The sequence below is a fragment of the Siniperca chuatsi genome, linkage group LG4 (genome assembly GCF_020085105.1).
Source record: "Siniperca chuatsi isolate FFG_IHB_CAS linkage group LG4, ASM2008510v1, whole genome shotgun sequence".
In the NCBI taxonomy this organism is placed as follows: Eukaryota; Metazoa; Chordata; class Actinopteri; order Centrarchiformes; family Sinipercidae; genus Siniperca; species Siniperca chuatsi.
The window spans coordinates 1,950,103-1,965,327 of NC_058045.1; the positions used below are offsets into that span (position 1 = coordinate 1,950,103).

At 38.1% G+C, this 15,225-nt stretch overlaps 1 protein-coding gene across 9 annotated transcripts in view; it reads right to left on the reverse strand.

Annotated features, from left to right (window-relative positions):
• ppp6r3 (protein phosphatase 6, regulatory subunit 3) overlaps nt 1-15,225 on the reverse strand; it is a 53,929-nt gene that overhangs the window by 10,501 nt on the left and 28,203 nt on the right. For 5 of the 9 annotated variants that reach the window (XM_044193187.1, XM_044193185.1, XM_044193188.1 and 2 more), the window contains exons 4-17: nt 12,601-12,787; nt 12,216-12,353; nt 11,289-11,354; nt 9,761-9,873; nt 9,281-9,394; nt 8,093-8,219; nt 7,561-7,713; nt 6,641-6,790; nt 6,351-6,415; nt 5,985-6,100; nt 5,419-5,504; nt 4,905-4,991; nt 3,894-3,991; nt 1,029-1,083 (exon numbers count right to left, since the gene is read on the reverse strand). In XM_044193187.1, the coding sequence (XP_044049122.1) occupies nt 1,029-1,083; nt 3,894-3,991; nt 4,905-4,991; nt 5,419-5,504; nt 5,985-6,100; nt 6,351-6,415; nt 6,641-6,790; nt 7,561-7,713; nt 8,093-8,219; nt 9,281-9,394; nt 9,761-9,873; nt 11,289-11,354; nt 12,216-12,353; nt 12,601-12,787 (1,555 nt within the window). The remainder of the gene's footprint in view (nt 1-1,028; nt 1,084-3,893; nt 3,992-4,904; nt 4,992-5,418; nt 5,505-5,984; nt 6,101-6,350; nt 6,416-6,640; nt 6,791-7,560; nt 7,714-8,092; nt 8,220-9,280; nt 9,395-9,760; nt 9,874-11,288; nt 11,355-12,215; nt 12,354-12,600; nt 12,788-15,225) is intronic. The other 4 variants (XM_044193193.1, XM_044193194.1, XM_044193189.1 and 1 more) reach the window with 2 other exon arrangements.

Genomic DNA, 15,225 nt, shown 5'->3' on the forward strand with positions numbered 1-15,225 from the left:
TTCATAAATCAAAGGAGTGTGGAACAATCAGGACTCCTCCTAGAGCTGGCCACCTAGCCAAACTGAGTGAGACAGTGAGAGACAACATTCTCTGGTCTGATGAAACCAAGATTGATCTGTTTGATGTCAATTGTAAGTGTGTCATGTCTGGAGGAAACCAGGCACCGTTGGGGGCAGAGGCAGTGACTAGGGGACTGGTCAGGGTTGAGGGAAAGCTGAACGGAGATATTCTTAATGAAAACCTGGTCCAGAGCACGTTCACATTCCAACAGGACAATGATCCTAAGCACACAGCCAGTACAACGCAGGAATAGCTTAGGGACAACTCTGAATGTCCTTGAGTGTCATAGCCAGAGCCTAGACTTGAACACAATCCAACACCTGACAGAACTTGAGAAGATCTGCAGAGAATAATCCAGGTTTGCAGAGCTTGTTGCGTCAAACTCAAGAAGACACGAGGCTGTAATCGCTGCCAAAGGTGCTTCAACTAAGTACTGAGTTAAGGGTCTGAATACTTTCAGTTTTTTCTTCTTCTTTTTTTTAAATTTGCAAAAAAATTCTTAAATCCTGTTTTTGCTTTGTCATTTTGGGGTATTGGGCATAGATTGATGAAGGAAAATCTTAATTTAAATGATTTTAGCATAAGGCTGCAACTTAACAAAATGTGAAAAAAATGAAGGCATCTGAATACTTTCTAAATGCACTCTACATTTACGTTTGACATTTGTGCCCCTGTTCTGTGACTTTTTTAAAACCAGTGGTACAGGCTTTTGGTTCAAATGCAGGTAATAGCAGTTTTATTAAGTTAAGTTTTATTTTAACAAGATAAATCCATTCTGAAACACCTGCCATACATACATTTGTTGTCTAGGAAGAAATTTAAATTCTACATTAATGTTAACAGTGATATCAGGAAATATAAGACATGCCATATTAATAAAAGAACACATTTTTATTTGTTTCATGAGAATTTTACTTTCTCCTCTCATTCTACCTATGAATTCAAGATTAATAATCAAAGTACTTACACTTTCATTTGTATTCAGTGAAAAATTGATGTCTGATATTCTATCAAATGGAATACTGCAATGTTAAAGAGAACAGAGTTTAGTTTAGTTAGGGTCGTTAGGCATCCACATATATGGCAACACACAGGCAGACAGGCTCTAGCACACCGCTGTAACACTTCATCTTCAATACTGCAGGGAAAACTAAAACTTATTTTCACCCCATGCTAGGTTTATGGTAACATACACTTGTTTCTTTTTTTTACATGCATGTTTTGTGTTGTAAACTGGTCAAAGAAAAGCAAAGAGTCATACATATGCCCCGGTAGAAGAAAGTGCATTTTTACAAGGAAGCCAAAATAGCCAATTTCAACGTTGCTTAGTGAATGGCAATTTTTCCCCAAAATACCCAATAATCTGTACCCAACATTTAAAATAGTATATTAATCATTTAAGGAAAAGTCCAACATTTGGAGGAATTGTTAATATAAAATTAATATCAGCTCAAGATTAATTCTGCATTCACATGGATTCAGGCAGACGGAAAATCGAATATCATTTTAGTGGACGCCAGCAGGACGGTGAAGTTAGGTGAGGCCGGCAGAGAATACTGGCAACGGTATTTTAACTTTTTGCCGTCCTCCGCAAAGGAATTTACAACCGGATGTTACATCTTACCCGATATATTACAAGAAAAGCTGACATATGACAGGCAATCAGCACAGAGCTGGGTGGAATACCAGGTAGGTAATATGGAAAGTGTGCTATGCTATATTAGCTTAGCGAGCCATCTCTAACTGATTCCATGTGAATGCAGCATAAGCCTAGTTTAGCTCAAAGACGTGAAAGCAGAGGGAAACTGCTAGTCTAGCTCTGTCAAAAGGTGAAAAATACAACTATCATATGTACTATAGCTGTATATAGATTATGGCAGCACCTAAATTATTCTCATTATTGATGAATCTGCTGATGATTTTCTCAATTACTTGTTTGATCTACAAAATGCTTGCCACAATTTCCCAGAGTTCAGGAGATGTTTTCAAATGCTCCCATCAAATGATTGGCATTTTTGCTTGAAAAATGACCTTGAAATAGTTGCTGATTAGAACAGTTCTTGTAGCAGTTTCCCCCTCCTTCCAGTTTTTGTGCTGAGTTAGGCTAAAAACATCCTGGGCCTATCTCAGTACCAGAAACCATTTAATTAAACTAATATTGATCTTTTTATCTGACTGAAAACTGCTTGTTTTCCTTTTAATCTAAACACTATCAGAAGAGTTATTCTAGACAGCCTCAATCTTTCCAGCGGGAAAGAAGTGAACGAGGCTGCAATTAACTAATAAACAACACTATAATGGGTAATCAAGACCAAGACAGGTTGAGAGTAAACTTGAACTCCTGTCCACACATGAACCCAACAATCCCAATTCCCATCAACTCATACCAGCCTACAAACCCTAAACGCTGGAATTTCTCCATCTACCCACTCTATTACTATTTCCCACAACTCAAAATTTAGGAATTGAAAAACAGAAATGGCACACATTTACTACAGTAAGGACAGTAAATAAAATATATTTTTTTAAAGCACAGCAAGGGTGTAGATGATTGCACCTTGTTGACGCTTAAAGGGTAAGACAGATATGATCCAGGCATCTTGACTGCACAGATGGGAAGACCACCAGACAGACATTAGTCTTAACTAGAATGGGAGCATTATCAGGTCCACCAATACAACAGTTTTGTAAATTACTCACTTCACCCTCACAAATGGTTACATTTTTTTCAAAAGCGATTTAGACAAATTTTGTCATTGAATTTGTCACTCTTACATTTTCTTTATCCAACATTGGATAAATAGCATCATGTAGAACTGACTGAATTCAAGACAGCAAGAAATGTTGCTGTGTTCAATCTGCCAATTCAGCCTTGTGGGACATTCTTCTCTCATTGGGGCTGGGTACCATGAATGCTCTGAGTCACAGTTTTATTTGGCTCTTCATTTAACATATATGAACACAATTAAACAATTGTGCATTGCTACATAATTAAGACAGATCTTCTTTCCTCTAGCAGATAAGAGAAAAGCTGTAGTGCTCTAGCTGCTGTTTGTTTTTGGACCTTTACTGATGCAGTTTATTGTTGCCAGTCATTACTTATTACTAGTATTTACTATTGAGTGGAAGTATTTTAGTAGAATAGGACCTGCAGACTTACCATTTTTGTAAATGCATACATGCATCTTACTCTATCTTATCTTACTGGAGATCTACTGTATGTGAAAAATAAGCTTTTCTTTTGAACTGCTCTTTTGTAAAACAATTAAAAGTTAATATCAGGACTTAGATTCTTTACGTTTGTATCAGTGAATTGCTTATTTCACCCAGCCCAATTTTTTTTGTTACACAAGAGGGGCCCATTTAGCATGTTTTGTCTGATAATGCCAAGCCCAAGATGCTCCACTTCACCCCACACCCCAACTGTTTAACATGAAGCAGACATTTTAAATCATTCATCAACTACCAGCTCTCTCCCACAGCCCACAACTTTTGCAGAAGATTAAACCCCCAAAACCAGCTCGCCCCAGGGACGGCACACGACAACACACAAGCTGGATATGGTTTCTTCTCTTTAAGCCATTTTTTATATTTATTGTGGCAGCCATATCAAAAAGGAAATAAGGCCTATCTTGGAAGTAATAACATTAATTTTAATGCCTGAGCAAAATGGTTTTGAAATATAAGGTCTCTGGTCCAATCAATCATCAAAAAGGCTTGGAATAGGAATCAAACACAAAACCAGCTTTGTAATGTCTTTAGCGCCCTGTACCTTCAGTGTTAAGCAGCAATATTTAGACAGCAAGTCCAGTCATGCAGGATGAGTACTCACTCCACAACATCGTCCTGATCAGCAAACTCTTCGTCATTGAAGCCGAACTGCTCAATAAAATTGGACGTCATTTGTTGCATCTGATAATCAGAAAAGGCCTGGCAAAACCCAGGACCAACGATAATGATATAGTCTTGGCTCTACACAAAGCTGGTAATTACTTGCAGTACAGAAAATAGCAAATGCATATACTGAGTTGTAAAAAAGAAAAATGTATAACATGTAGGCTAGATGGGTTAATAGCTAAAAAAGCACAAACATGCATTTACAGTCAGATGCCAAAATGCTTTAACATTAGTTAAAAAACAAACTCAATTCTATTCTGTTTAAAACTGTAACATTTCCTAAATAACATTAGTAAAGTAAATCAATTCAAAACATGGTAGAGAGATGTTCCCGTAGACTGTTACTTTGCATGACCCATAGTCACAAAATATTTAACATTAAGGCCCGTTCACAGAGACATATAGCTTCTGAACTCTATGTATTTAGATAGATGGATGTATACAATTTGACGTGTTCTGGTGGGGAAGGGGGTTGTTTTCTGTTGAAGATCACAAGGTGAAAAATGTTGAAAGATAGTTCAACTTTTGAGGATATTTATGCATTATTGTACCACACCTCAACATGCAACCAATGACAAGGGCTCCAAGGAAATATCTGTATTCCCAAATGAAAATTGTGTTCAATGACAAAAGAAACAGGGTGATTGCATCATCACCCATAAATTTAAAAAAAAAAAAAAATGTTATCAATTACTCAACTCACATCATTTTGTCCAAGTAGAACTGATTCTCACAGTTGTTTAAAGTATACTGTCTCACACTGATCAACTTTGATGAGACTTATGAGTATCTGCCTCCAATAGATCACATGGCTAAACAACAGAGCTTCTCTTTAAGATTGTCATACTGTCAAAAACTAATGAATATTTGTAGATCTGAGGCCTGTGTGACTATGGGCCTGCTTTGTGTGCATGTATGCATTTCGGTGCGTGTGTGTAGTTCTTACTTGTTGTAGAGAGGAGTCCTGGTGAAAGCCACTGTCTTTAAAGTCCACCTCATCATCACTGGAAGAATGGATGTGGTGTGTATTCACCTAATGATAAATACATTTAGCAAAAAGAGTTGACTATCGACTGCCTCAATGTGCCTTTCACACCAAACTACAAACTACAGGCATAACTGTCATAACATGGTGTAAATACATAAATCGGTCTAAATTTGCTTGAGTTTCGTGCTGCAGTGAATCCTAGTTTAGATCTTTCTGAAAACGTACAGTGCAGTCCATGAATAATAAAGCTCGGACACGTGTTGAGTTGGATCTGTACTCAGAACACTGGATCTGAGAAGAAAACACAGTACTTTAGATTCAGTCACTGTTTCATTTCAAATCCAATGTGCTGGACTACAGAGCCAACGCCATTTTAAAAAATGTCTCACTGTCTAAATAACTGCATTGTACACCCAACATGTATAGTGACATAAAGCTTGACACCAGTGTTAATGTTCATGTGGTTACTTACCAGGTCAACAGTGTTTCTCTTGTTTGTGTCAGCCAGCTGCCCAGAAATAAATGCCTCCCATTTCTCTCGGTCCTCTGCTGGGAGCTCTGTGTTAAACACACAGAGTGGTCATGTATACTCTATCTTCATATACTGTATATTGAAAAAAAAAACTATTGAATGGTTCTCTTAAGTCCATATCAGATGCCACTAGGTATTTTCAAAAATAGGCTGAGTACAGAGCTACAGTGGTGTGAAAAAGTGCTTGCCCCCTTCCTGATTTCTTTTTTTTTTTTTGCATGTTTGTCACACTTAAATGTTTCAGATCAAACAAAAGGCAGTACATTTAAGTGTGACAAACATGCAAAAAAATAAGAAATCAGGAAGGGGGCAAACACTTTTGTACACCACTGTAAGTGATGGCAAAGGGAGATTTCCACCTAGTTACCATTACCACTACCATCATGAGAACTTCACATATGACACAATATTGAGTCAATTGTCTGAAACTGAAAAAAGATAAAGCTAATTTACAAGACAGATGAGGACAGAGAGATATGAGCCCTCAGACAGAAGTGAGTCCTTACCAGAGATGAGCTGTTGTATCTGTGGTCCATTAGGGCCTTTGTCACAGTTATGAACTATAGAGTTGGCTATTCTGGTGAGGTGACCCATGTAGCCTCGTCGCCGACCACCTTCCGCCCTTTAAAAACACACACAAACACATTAATACAATTATCAGGACATTCCAATAGGAGTTATTACTTTGATCTTTAAAGCCAAGCATCATTCTCTTAACTAATCTGAACCATGACCAGTAGTGATCATAGTAAAGGAGCAAAGGACTTTTGGTGTTGTCTATTTTTTTTCTATTCTACTACAACACAATAAAACATTGGTATACCCTGACAAAGTTACTTATGGTCTCATTTGCAGCAGAGCAGAAAACTCACTGTTCTTTCTCATTGGAGCTCCAAGCGTCTACGATTCTCTGTATAAACTGGCACTTTTGAAACAGCTGGTGGAGAAAATTACAAGGAAATGTTCAGTTGGAATATGTTTTGCTTCATGGTAGTATTTTCAACTTATGTAAAGACAGCTTTAGGTTTGCAAAAATGCAACAACCGTTGCAATTTTGCTATAGTCCTATAGGTAAAAGCTTTTGCAGACATAAACAATGACATCACATAATGAGACTTTTAAGAATTTATGTATCTCTTTTTCTCTAGTATTCTAATCTTACATTTTTGATGAGAATGCTCTCCCTTGCATGTTCTTGCTCTGTGTCTGGCTGGGTGTCATTAGGGGCGGGGGGCATAGCCAGAATCATGGCTGTGCAGATCTCCACCTGAATGTGGAGGAAGTTGTTCCAGATGTATTTGAAATACATATCCTGTAGAGCAAAACAAAATAATTATAAAAAGAGAGACATTAGTAAATGGTTTGGATAGTCTAATACGGATTGTTCCTTTAACAGCATACTGAAGAAAAATTCAGTTATTATGAGATGGTTTGTGTAGTTTTTGTATGTTCTTCCAGTTAAAGTAACATTTTAGTCAGCTATTTTGTTCCTGATATCTGTGGTTGCAGTAACAAACACAGCCTTGTTTTGACCCACAGGTCAGCAACTTCAGTGACCAAGCTACCAGTTTTAAACCAATCTCCAGGTTAACATTATTATCTAGACCACTTTCCAATGAATGAATGCAATTAAACCTGAAAATTTCAAACTGCTCTATAAAACCAGGTGTATGTAAAGCTACAGTTAAGTAAAGCAAGTAAAGTCAAACCAGGAAAACGCAGTCTAAGCTCAAACGGACGGAGTGCAAATAAAAAAAGACGAGCAGAAACTATAGAAAAATACTACTGAGCATATGTAACCCTTACAACATAATCTTAGATCAAACCTTTCTAACCTGTCAGCTTTGTTAGAGTTGTGAGCTGTTAGCCTCGGTTACTTAGGAGTCATTAGATTAGTTAGCTTGTAATAGGGTAGTGAGAAAAGAGTACGGTATAAAGAGTTCGGTCTAGACCCGCTCTATAGGAAAAGTGCAATGAGATAACTTCTGTTATGAATTGGCGCTATATAAATAAAATTGAACTGAAAAGAAAAAAAAATACAATCTGTGAAAATGACCCAAAACAAATACAGATAGTACTCACTAGTATGACTCCCAGTATGTTGAGATTAATGAGTTCTGTGTTTATGCTGTGTGTGTTGCTCTGCAACAGACTGGCCACCAGTCTGACCACATTGAGTCTGGTGTTGCCCACAGGAGGGTCCAGAACCCCCCACGTTGTCTTCATCACATTCCTCTGTTTGTGGGAAAAAAAACACTGCTCAATATATACACACAACTGACTGGGAGATACCCATACTAATTACTAAATATTGATAGTATGTGGTAGACCCTATGTCACAAACTGATTCTGTTACTGGACCATCTGTCATCTTCAGCTGCTTTCATCTAAGTTTTACTACTACTACTACTACTACTACTAATTCTGTAACGTCAGGAACACTGTCGCTGGATAAAACATAAAATATAGTAATTCAAACTAAATTGAAAATAGCTGATAATGGGCTGGACTAAAATGATTAAATAGCCCTATGCAGACTGCAACCTTGTAGCTTTAATCTACAAGACATTTTGTTATTTAAAAAACTGCTTACAGCTGTCTGTATGGTTTTTACCTTAGGGGGTTCCAGTAGCAGCTGGTGAAAGTCTTTGAGTCGGGGTCTCACAGCCTCCAGAATGCTGTGGTTGACTGAGAATGATGGGTGGGACATCCCAGGGGGGCACTCCATATGACCCTCAAACCTACAACATAGAAAGTCATAACCCAATGAACTAGCTCACTAAACACAATGTAGTAGTGCCAATTCTTTTAGACTGTGCCTAAAGTCATAGCCTGGGAAAATAATTATGGGTTAGGAATCTGATATTGAAGCATACATAAACAGTGTTTTCTCTAAACTGCCACTAAAGTAGTGGGAACGTTTATAGTAATAATGAGGGTGGGGTTGGGTAGACTAAAACTGTAGATTTTATTCCCAACATGTGAACTGTTTCGTGAATTCAGGATGTAGTTTTAATAATCATAATAATCATTTATAACAACTGTGTTTGGTGGTGATATGAACACAGTGCTTTAAAGAAAGAATTCTGTGGCACAGTGCTTTAAAGTATGAAGAACTGTGCCACAGAATTGTCTATTGTAGGTTAACACTGATAGTTTCGGCCATCATTCCTATCAGTAATACTAATTTCAGGTATGTTTAGGATAATGTTAATTGCAAGTAAAAACGCTATTACCAGAAAATGGCTGAAGACAGAGATAACAGGTTGAGGACTGGGTTGATGTGACCTATAATATATACTCACTGGCCACTTCATTATTAGGTACACCTTGCCAGTACCGGGTTGGACCCGCGTTTGCCTTCTCCTCTGACATCAATAAAACATTTTCGCCCAGGGAACTGCCGCTCACTGGATATTTTCTCTTTTTTGGCCCTTTCTCTGTAAACCCTAGAGATGGTTGAGAGTGAAAATCCCAGTAGATCAGCAGTTTCTGAAATACTATGTTACTTAAATCACCTTTCTTTCCCATTCAGATGCTTGGTTTTAACTTCAGCAGATCTTCTTGACCATGTCTACATGCCTAAAGCATTGAGTTGCTGCCACGTGATTGGCTGATTAGATATTTGCATTTAAGAGCAGTTGAACAGGTGTATCTAATAAAAGGGGCCACTGAGTACGAGTATATATATATATATATATATATATATATATATATATATATATATATATATATATATATATATATATATATATATAAATTAAAAAACCCCATCAGGAGTGGCAGAAGCCATAGGACGTACGCTGGTCTCCTTGTCTCAAACAATGTGAGGAGGATCTGGATAACACTGACAATTGCAGATTCATTCTTCTCCTTGTCGAAGATATTAGACAGCAGCTGCTCCACCGTCTCCTGTCTGAGGAGGAGGACAGACATGAAGATGAAGGGAAAGCAGGCTTCAAAGTCACTTGCCAGATCTGCAGGGCAGAATTTGTTTTTCAATAGCTTACTAGGCAAAAATGACAATAGACAGTTAGATAAATGTATTATAACACACTGCAAAATAAACTGAAGCAAAAATGGTGAACAAATAAAAGCTAAATGACTGAGCTGCCTAATCTACGTGAAAATCACCGGTACAGTAATTAGAACCTAAAGAATATTTAATAAGCCTCAATAGCTGTCAAGGGTCAGGTCACAGGCAAAAACACCTGGGGAATTAACCAGGTTTGTTCTGTACAGTACTGACTGTAAGAGTTCTTGCAGATAAACGCATGCATACTTTTCAAGTGTGGCCAGAAGTGGGTCGGGCTCTGAGCAGCCCTGGACCTGGAACATCTGGTCTCTGCTCAGTCTGATGATCTCACACAGCGACTGGGAGGCATTGGAGTGTCTCTGTGTCAAGAAAGGTGTACAAATCAAAACCATAAATGCGTGGTTTTGCGTTTGACTCACTTGAAACTTAGCATATTCAATCCTCGAATCAAAGTCCTAATATTCCTGAACAGATTTAAAATAAATATTAGTATTCATCTTGATGGAGATTAAAAATGTCAAATTAAATAAAATGGAATACATCTGCATTTTCTTAAATTTGGGTAAACTGATCCTTGTAGAAATGTAGAACTCAGCATGCAAATTCTCGTACAACTATTAATTAGGACTGTCCTGAATACCAGTGGGGAGAATAACTGTCAAGGTTCATAGACAAAACAATTGTTATTTGTGCTAGTCACCATTATTAGCTTAAGCCTATGGCGTATTACACTGCATGAATTAGCCTAGCAGACCTTTTCTCTATTCATAGCTCAACAAATTAGCTAGATAGATATATACTTTATTTGACTTCACTCTACAAAAGGTAGACTTGTCAGCATATATGGGCACACAACACCAGCAGACAGAAGACATTAAAAACATTAAAAGAGTACACAAAAATACAATGCAAATAACAAAATACACACAGTGAGGCATCAACAATAAGTTTGATTTTGATGATACAGTAAGGTTCCCAAACCATGTAGTCATCCATACCTGATTACACTCTCCAAAACGGCCTGATAAAATAAAAAAATAAAAAACAGAACTTTCTGTTCTGCTCCATACAAACACAAAAAATACATTCTCTGCAGGAGTCGAGAACATACCCAGTCAACATGAATATTCCAGATTACAGTGTTATCAATGTGGACACAAAGATACTTATAGGACTGAATTTATAGGCTGGTTCTGTATAAACCACGGGACTGTGATTACCAACTATTTTTGGGATTAAAAATAATCTTTTTTACATTTAAAATTAGGTCATTTGTGTCACACCAGTCAACAAATTCCCTAACTTCTAAATGATGGATGCTTGTATCATCATGCTAAACGTAATATAGTAGAATCATCTGAGTATTTGAAAATATAGTTCTGTGAGTGCCTGGATGAGCACTCATTTGTGTACAGTGTAAAAAGAACAAATGAGCTGACACAGCCTCGTGGAGTTCCAGTACTGATAGTTTTTAGCTGAGACATACTATTATTGACCTTAACCCGCTGAGTTCTGTTTGTTAGAAATTAGTGACAAAACTTGATAACTGTAGTTATCAAGTTTCTGAAATAAAAAAAAAAAAAGGTATTGCTGAAGTGTTGAAAGCCGAGCTAAAAATCAATAAAAAGCAGCCGAGCATTAGCTCTACTGTCCTCAAGATGCCTTAAAACCAAGTGCATAATGACAGTATTAGCATCATCCGTACTCCGTCCCTGTTGGACTTCAATATCCTGGTGGCCAATGGCAGAAACAGTGAAGTGTGTGTGAAACTCACATCCTCATCTTGAGAAGGTTGTACCATGTCCACCAGTCTCTGAATCACCTTCTCCTCATTCAGCCACTAAAAAGGAGGGCAGAGAGCAGAGATATTCAGGACAGCACAAAATATTTGGAAGAATTGCATTAGAATAAACTGGAGGCAAAAGTTGCATTGCTCTTGTTAATTTATCTGGTCTATCGTTTGCTATTGTATCCAACATGTTGAATGGAGGATAGGCTAGTTAATGTAAAAACTAGCGACAAAAAACTCCTTAAAAATCAGTTGTGTCCCATTTTCTTCTGCTTTTGATAAGAGCTAGCTCATGCATGCATTACATGTTGCATACATAACGTGTATTTATCATCTGCTGCAAGAAGAGAGAGATTGTGACTTAGTGTATTCTGTTGAGGGGTAATGTTACATCCAGGTTACTGCCACTGTTCTCCGTAAATGAGCCAATGTATTAAGGCCCATGAAATATTTAGCGACTATCATTTATCAATTTGTTCATTGAAATGCGAAGAACGTACAACCATTGAGCCATCGCCACCTCAGATGTTACCAATATGTGAAATTTCCAGGTCAGGCCCATGGACTATGATGGACGTCACATGTAACAATGTAAAATTTGCTAGCTAACTAACGTTATTCAAAATAGCCGCTATCATTTTTCCAGTTTGAAAATCAGAAGCAAAGACCAATAACACCTCAAAAGATTTTGGGCTTGTCCAAGGCTTCATGTTGATGTATCAGTGAAGAATAGCAGCATGAATTATCTTTTGTACCAAATACTCTAAATGACAATTTTCCTCAACAAATGTTTACCAGATCACAATAAGCAAAATTTAATTTGTTGCCCTATTTTTTTGGGTTGTGATGGTCAAAAAACTACTTGATAAGTAAGCAGATGGGGAAGTGAGAAAGTGTTGCCCCGCTACCCACATTGAGAACGTCCTGTCGTAGCTGTTGTGGTTCAATGCAGGTGAGCATTCTGAGCAGCAGGTCCATGATAGCAGATGTCCCGATGTGTTTGATCATCAAGTCTACAAAGTCCTCCCGCTTCCGCAGAAAATCCACTATCTACAAAAACAGACAAACAAACCATGCACACCTTAAAATCAGTACACAGGATGCACTGCCGTGTTTCCTACAGGTCTAAAATATTGTAAAAATACTGTTAGAGCAGAAAAGACTAAAAGAAAACATTCAGAGCATGTGACCTGATTACTAGCGATTCCTACATTTTGGTATCGTTTCTGGAAAAATCATATCAGATGACAACTTGTATCCCGTTCTCACATACAACGTCCTCTTCTTGCCGACTTACCTGTTCAGGCTTGCGTCCGATAAGAATGGACAGGACTTTGGAGAAGAAGCTGGCCAGGAGCGGGTTGAGAGGTGGCTCATTCTGAAGGAAGCCATACAGTTTTATGAGCAGTTTTTCATCTTCTCCCAGTCTGTCATTGATCTGGCTGACATCTGATGTAAGCAGCTCACATGATATGTTGGGATACCTGGAAGAGAACAAAAACTGTTCCTTAGATTTTTATATAATACAACGGTTACAGTACTGCGACGCAATGTTTACACTAGACAAATATATAGATTCTTCCCATATATGGAAAGAATCACCACTATATAGATTCTTCATAATAGAAGCAAGAGATTTCAAATACTCTGTCTACTGTAACAAACTGCTGGTAAATGGACTGTGCCTTTCTAGTCTTCCGATCACTCAAAGCGCGTCACACGCGACATATCACATTCACACACTGATGGCAGATGCTAACTGCTCATCAGTTCGTTCAGTTCTCATGGTAACACTTTTTTTGGATATTTCACCTACGGACAGTTTAAGAGTATTTGTAACCCTTCAACTGTTTCACTTTTGTAGATGTAGATGATTCAACAGATTATCAATAGAGTATATGTGACTATTCATGAACATACCCTAACCAAGATGTTTTCTGTGCCTAAATCTAACCTAGAAAACGGTTTTATCTGTGAAACAGTTGAATTGTTGAATCTCAATGAAGCTGTTGAAATGTTACAAATACTGTATAAACTATCTGTAGGTAGACTATCCAAATAAAGTGTAAGTCAGGATATTGTTGTTACTTTTACAGCTTAATTAGCCCTATCTAAATAGCGCTGCTCTGCTCCTCTCTCTTTTCTTCAATCCCACATTTAGGCTGAACATAAAAAGGGATGGGAGAAATGTTTTTTTTTTTTTTTAAATCACAAAATGTCAAAAAAAAAAAATTCATAGGAACCAACAGGATTGTGATTTTCTCATTTATCATTGCAGTGCATAATAAAACTACTTTGATTATCACAACACCATACAAATAGCCTGTTTTCACCTAAACGCCAATGTACACAGTAGGGGTGTGACAGTATGTGTATTTGTTCCGAACCGCAGACTTTGATTTAAGATTTGAGTTGGCTTATATCTTTTACAATTGAAAGGTGCTTATGGAATAATTATGGCTCACTATAAGGGCAAGTACAAATAACACTGCTGGTATTAAAATGTTTATTATAACGTGGATAACTAACGTTTGATATTAAGTGAAATTAAATGTGCGAGAGGTGTCATTATACAATCAAATACAGGGAGTGCAGAATTATTAGGCAAATGAGTATTTTGACCACATCATCCTCGTTATGCATGTTGTCTTACTCCAAGCTGTATAGGCTGGAAAGCCTACTACCAATTAAGCATATTAGGTGATGTGCATCTCTGTAATGAGAAGGGGTGTGGTCTAATGACATCAACACCCTATATCAGGTGTGCATAATTATTAGGCAACTTCCTTTCCTTTGGCAAAATGGGTCAAAAGAAGGACTTGACAGGCTCAGAAAAGTCAAAAATAGTGAGATATATTGCAGAGGGATGCAGCAGTCTTAAAATAGCCAAGCTTCTGAAGCGTGATCATCGAACAATCAAGCGTTTCATTCAAAATAGTCAACAGGGTCGCAAGAAGCGTGTGGAAAAACCAAGGCGCAAAATAACTGCCCGTGAACTGAGAAAAGTCAAGCGTGCAGCTGCCAAGATGCCACTTGCCACCAGTTTGGCCATATTTCAGAGCTGCAACATCACTGGAGTGCCCAAAAGCACAAGGTGTGCAATACTCAGAGACATGGCCAAGGTAAGAAAGGCAGAAAGTCGACCACCACTGAACAAGACACACAAGCTGAAACGTCAAGACTGGGCCAAGAAATATCTCAAGACTGATTTTTCTAAGGTTTTATGGACTGATGAAATGAGAGTGAGTCTTGATGGGCCAGATGGATGGGCCCGTGGCTGGATTGGTAAAGGGCAGAGAGCTCCAGTCCGACTCAGACGCCAGCAAGGTGGAGGTGGAGTACTGGTTTGGGCTGGTATCATCAAAGATGAGCTTGTGGGGCCTTTTCGGGTTGAGGATGGAGTCAAGCTCAACTCCCAGTCCTACTGCCAGTTTCTGGAAGACACCTTCTTCAAGCAGTGGTACAGGAAGAAGTCTGCATCCTTCAAGAAAAACATGATTTTCATGCAGGACAATGCTCCATCACACGCGTCCAAGTACTCCACAGCGTGGCTGGCAAGAAAGGGTATAAAAGAAGAAAATCTAATGATATGGCCTCCTTGTTCACCTGATCTGAACCCCATTGAGAACCTGTGGTCCATCATCAAATGTGCGATTTACAAGGAGGGAAAACAGTACACCTCTCTGAACAGTGTCTGGGAGGCTGTGGTTGCTGCTGCACGCAATGTTGATGGTGAACAGATCAAAACACTGACAGAATCCATGGATGGCAGGCTTTTGAGTGTCCTTGCAAAGAAAGGTGGCTATATTGGTCACTGATTTGTTTTTGTTTGGTTTTTGAATGTCAGAAATGTATATTTGTGAATGTTGAGATGTTATATTGGTTTCACTGGTAAAAATAAATAATTGAAATGGGTATAAAT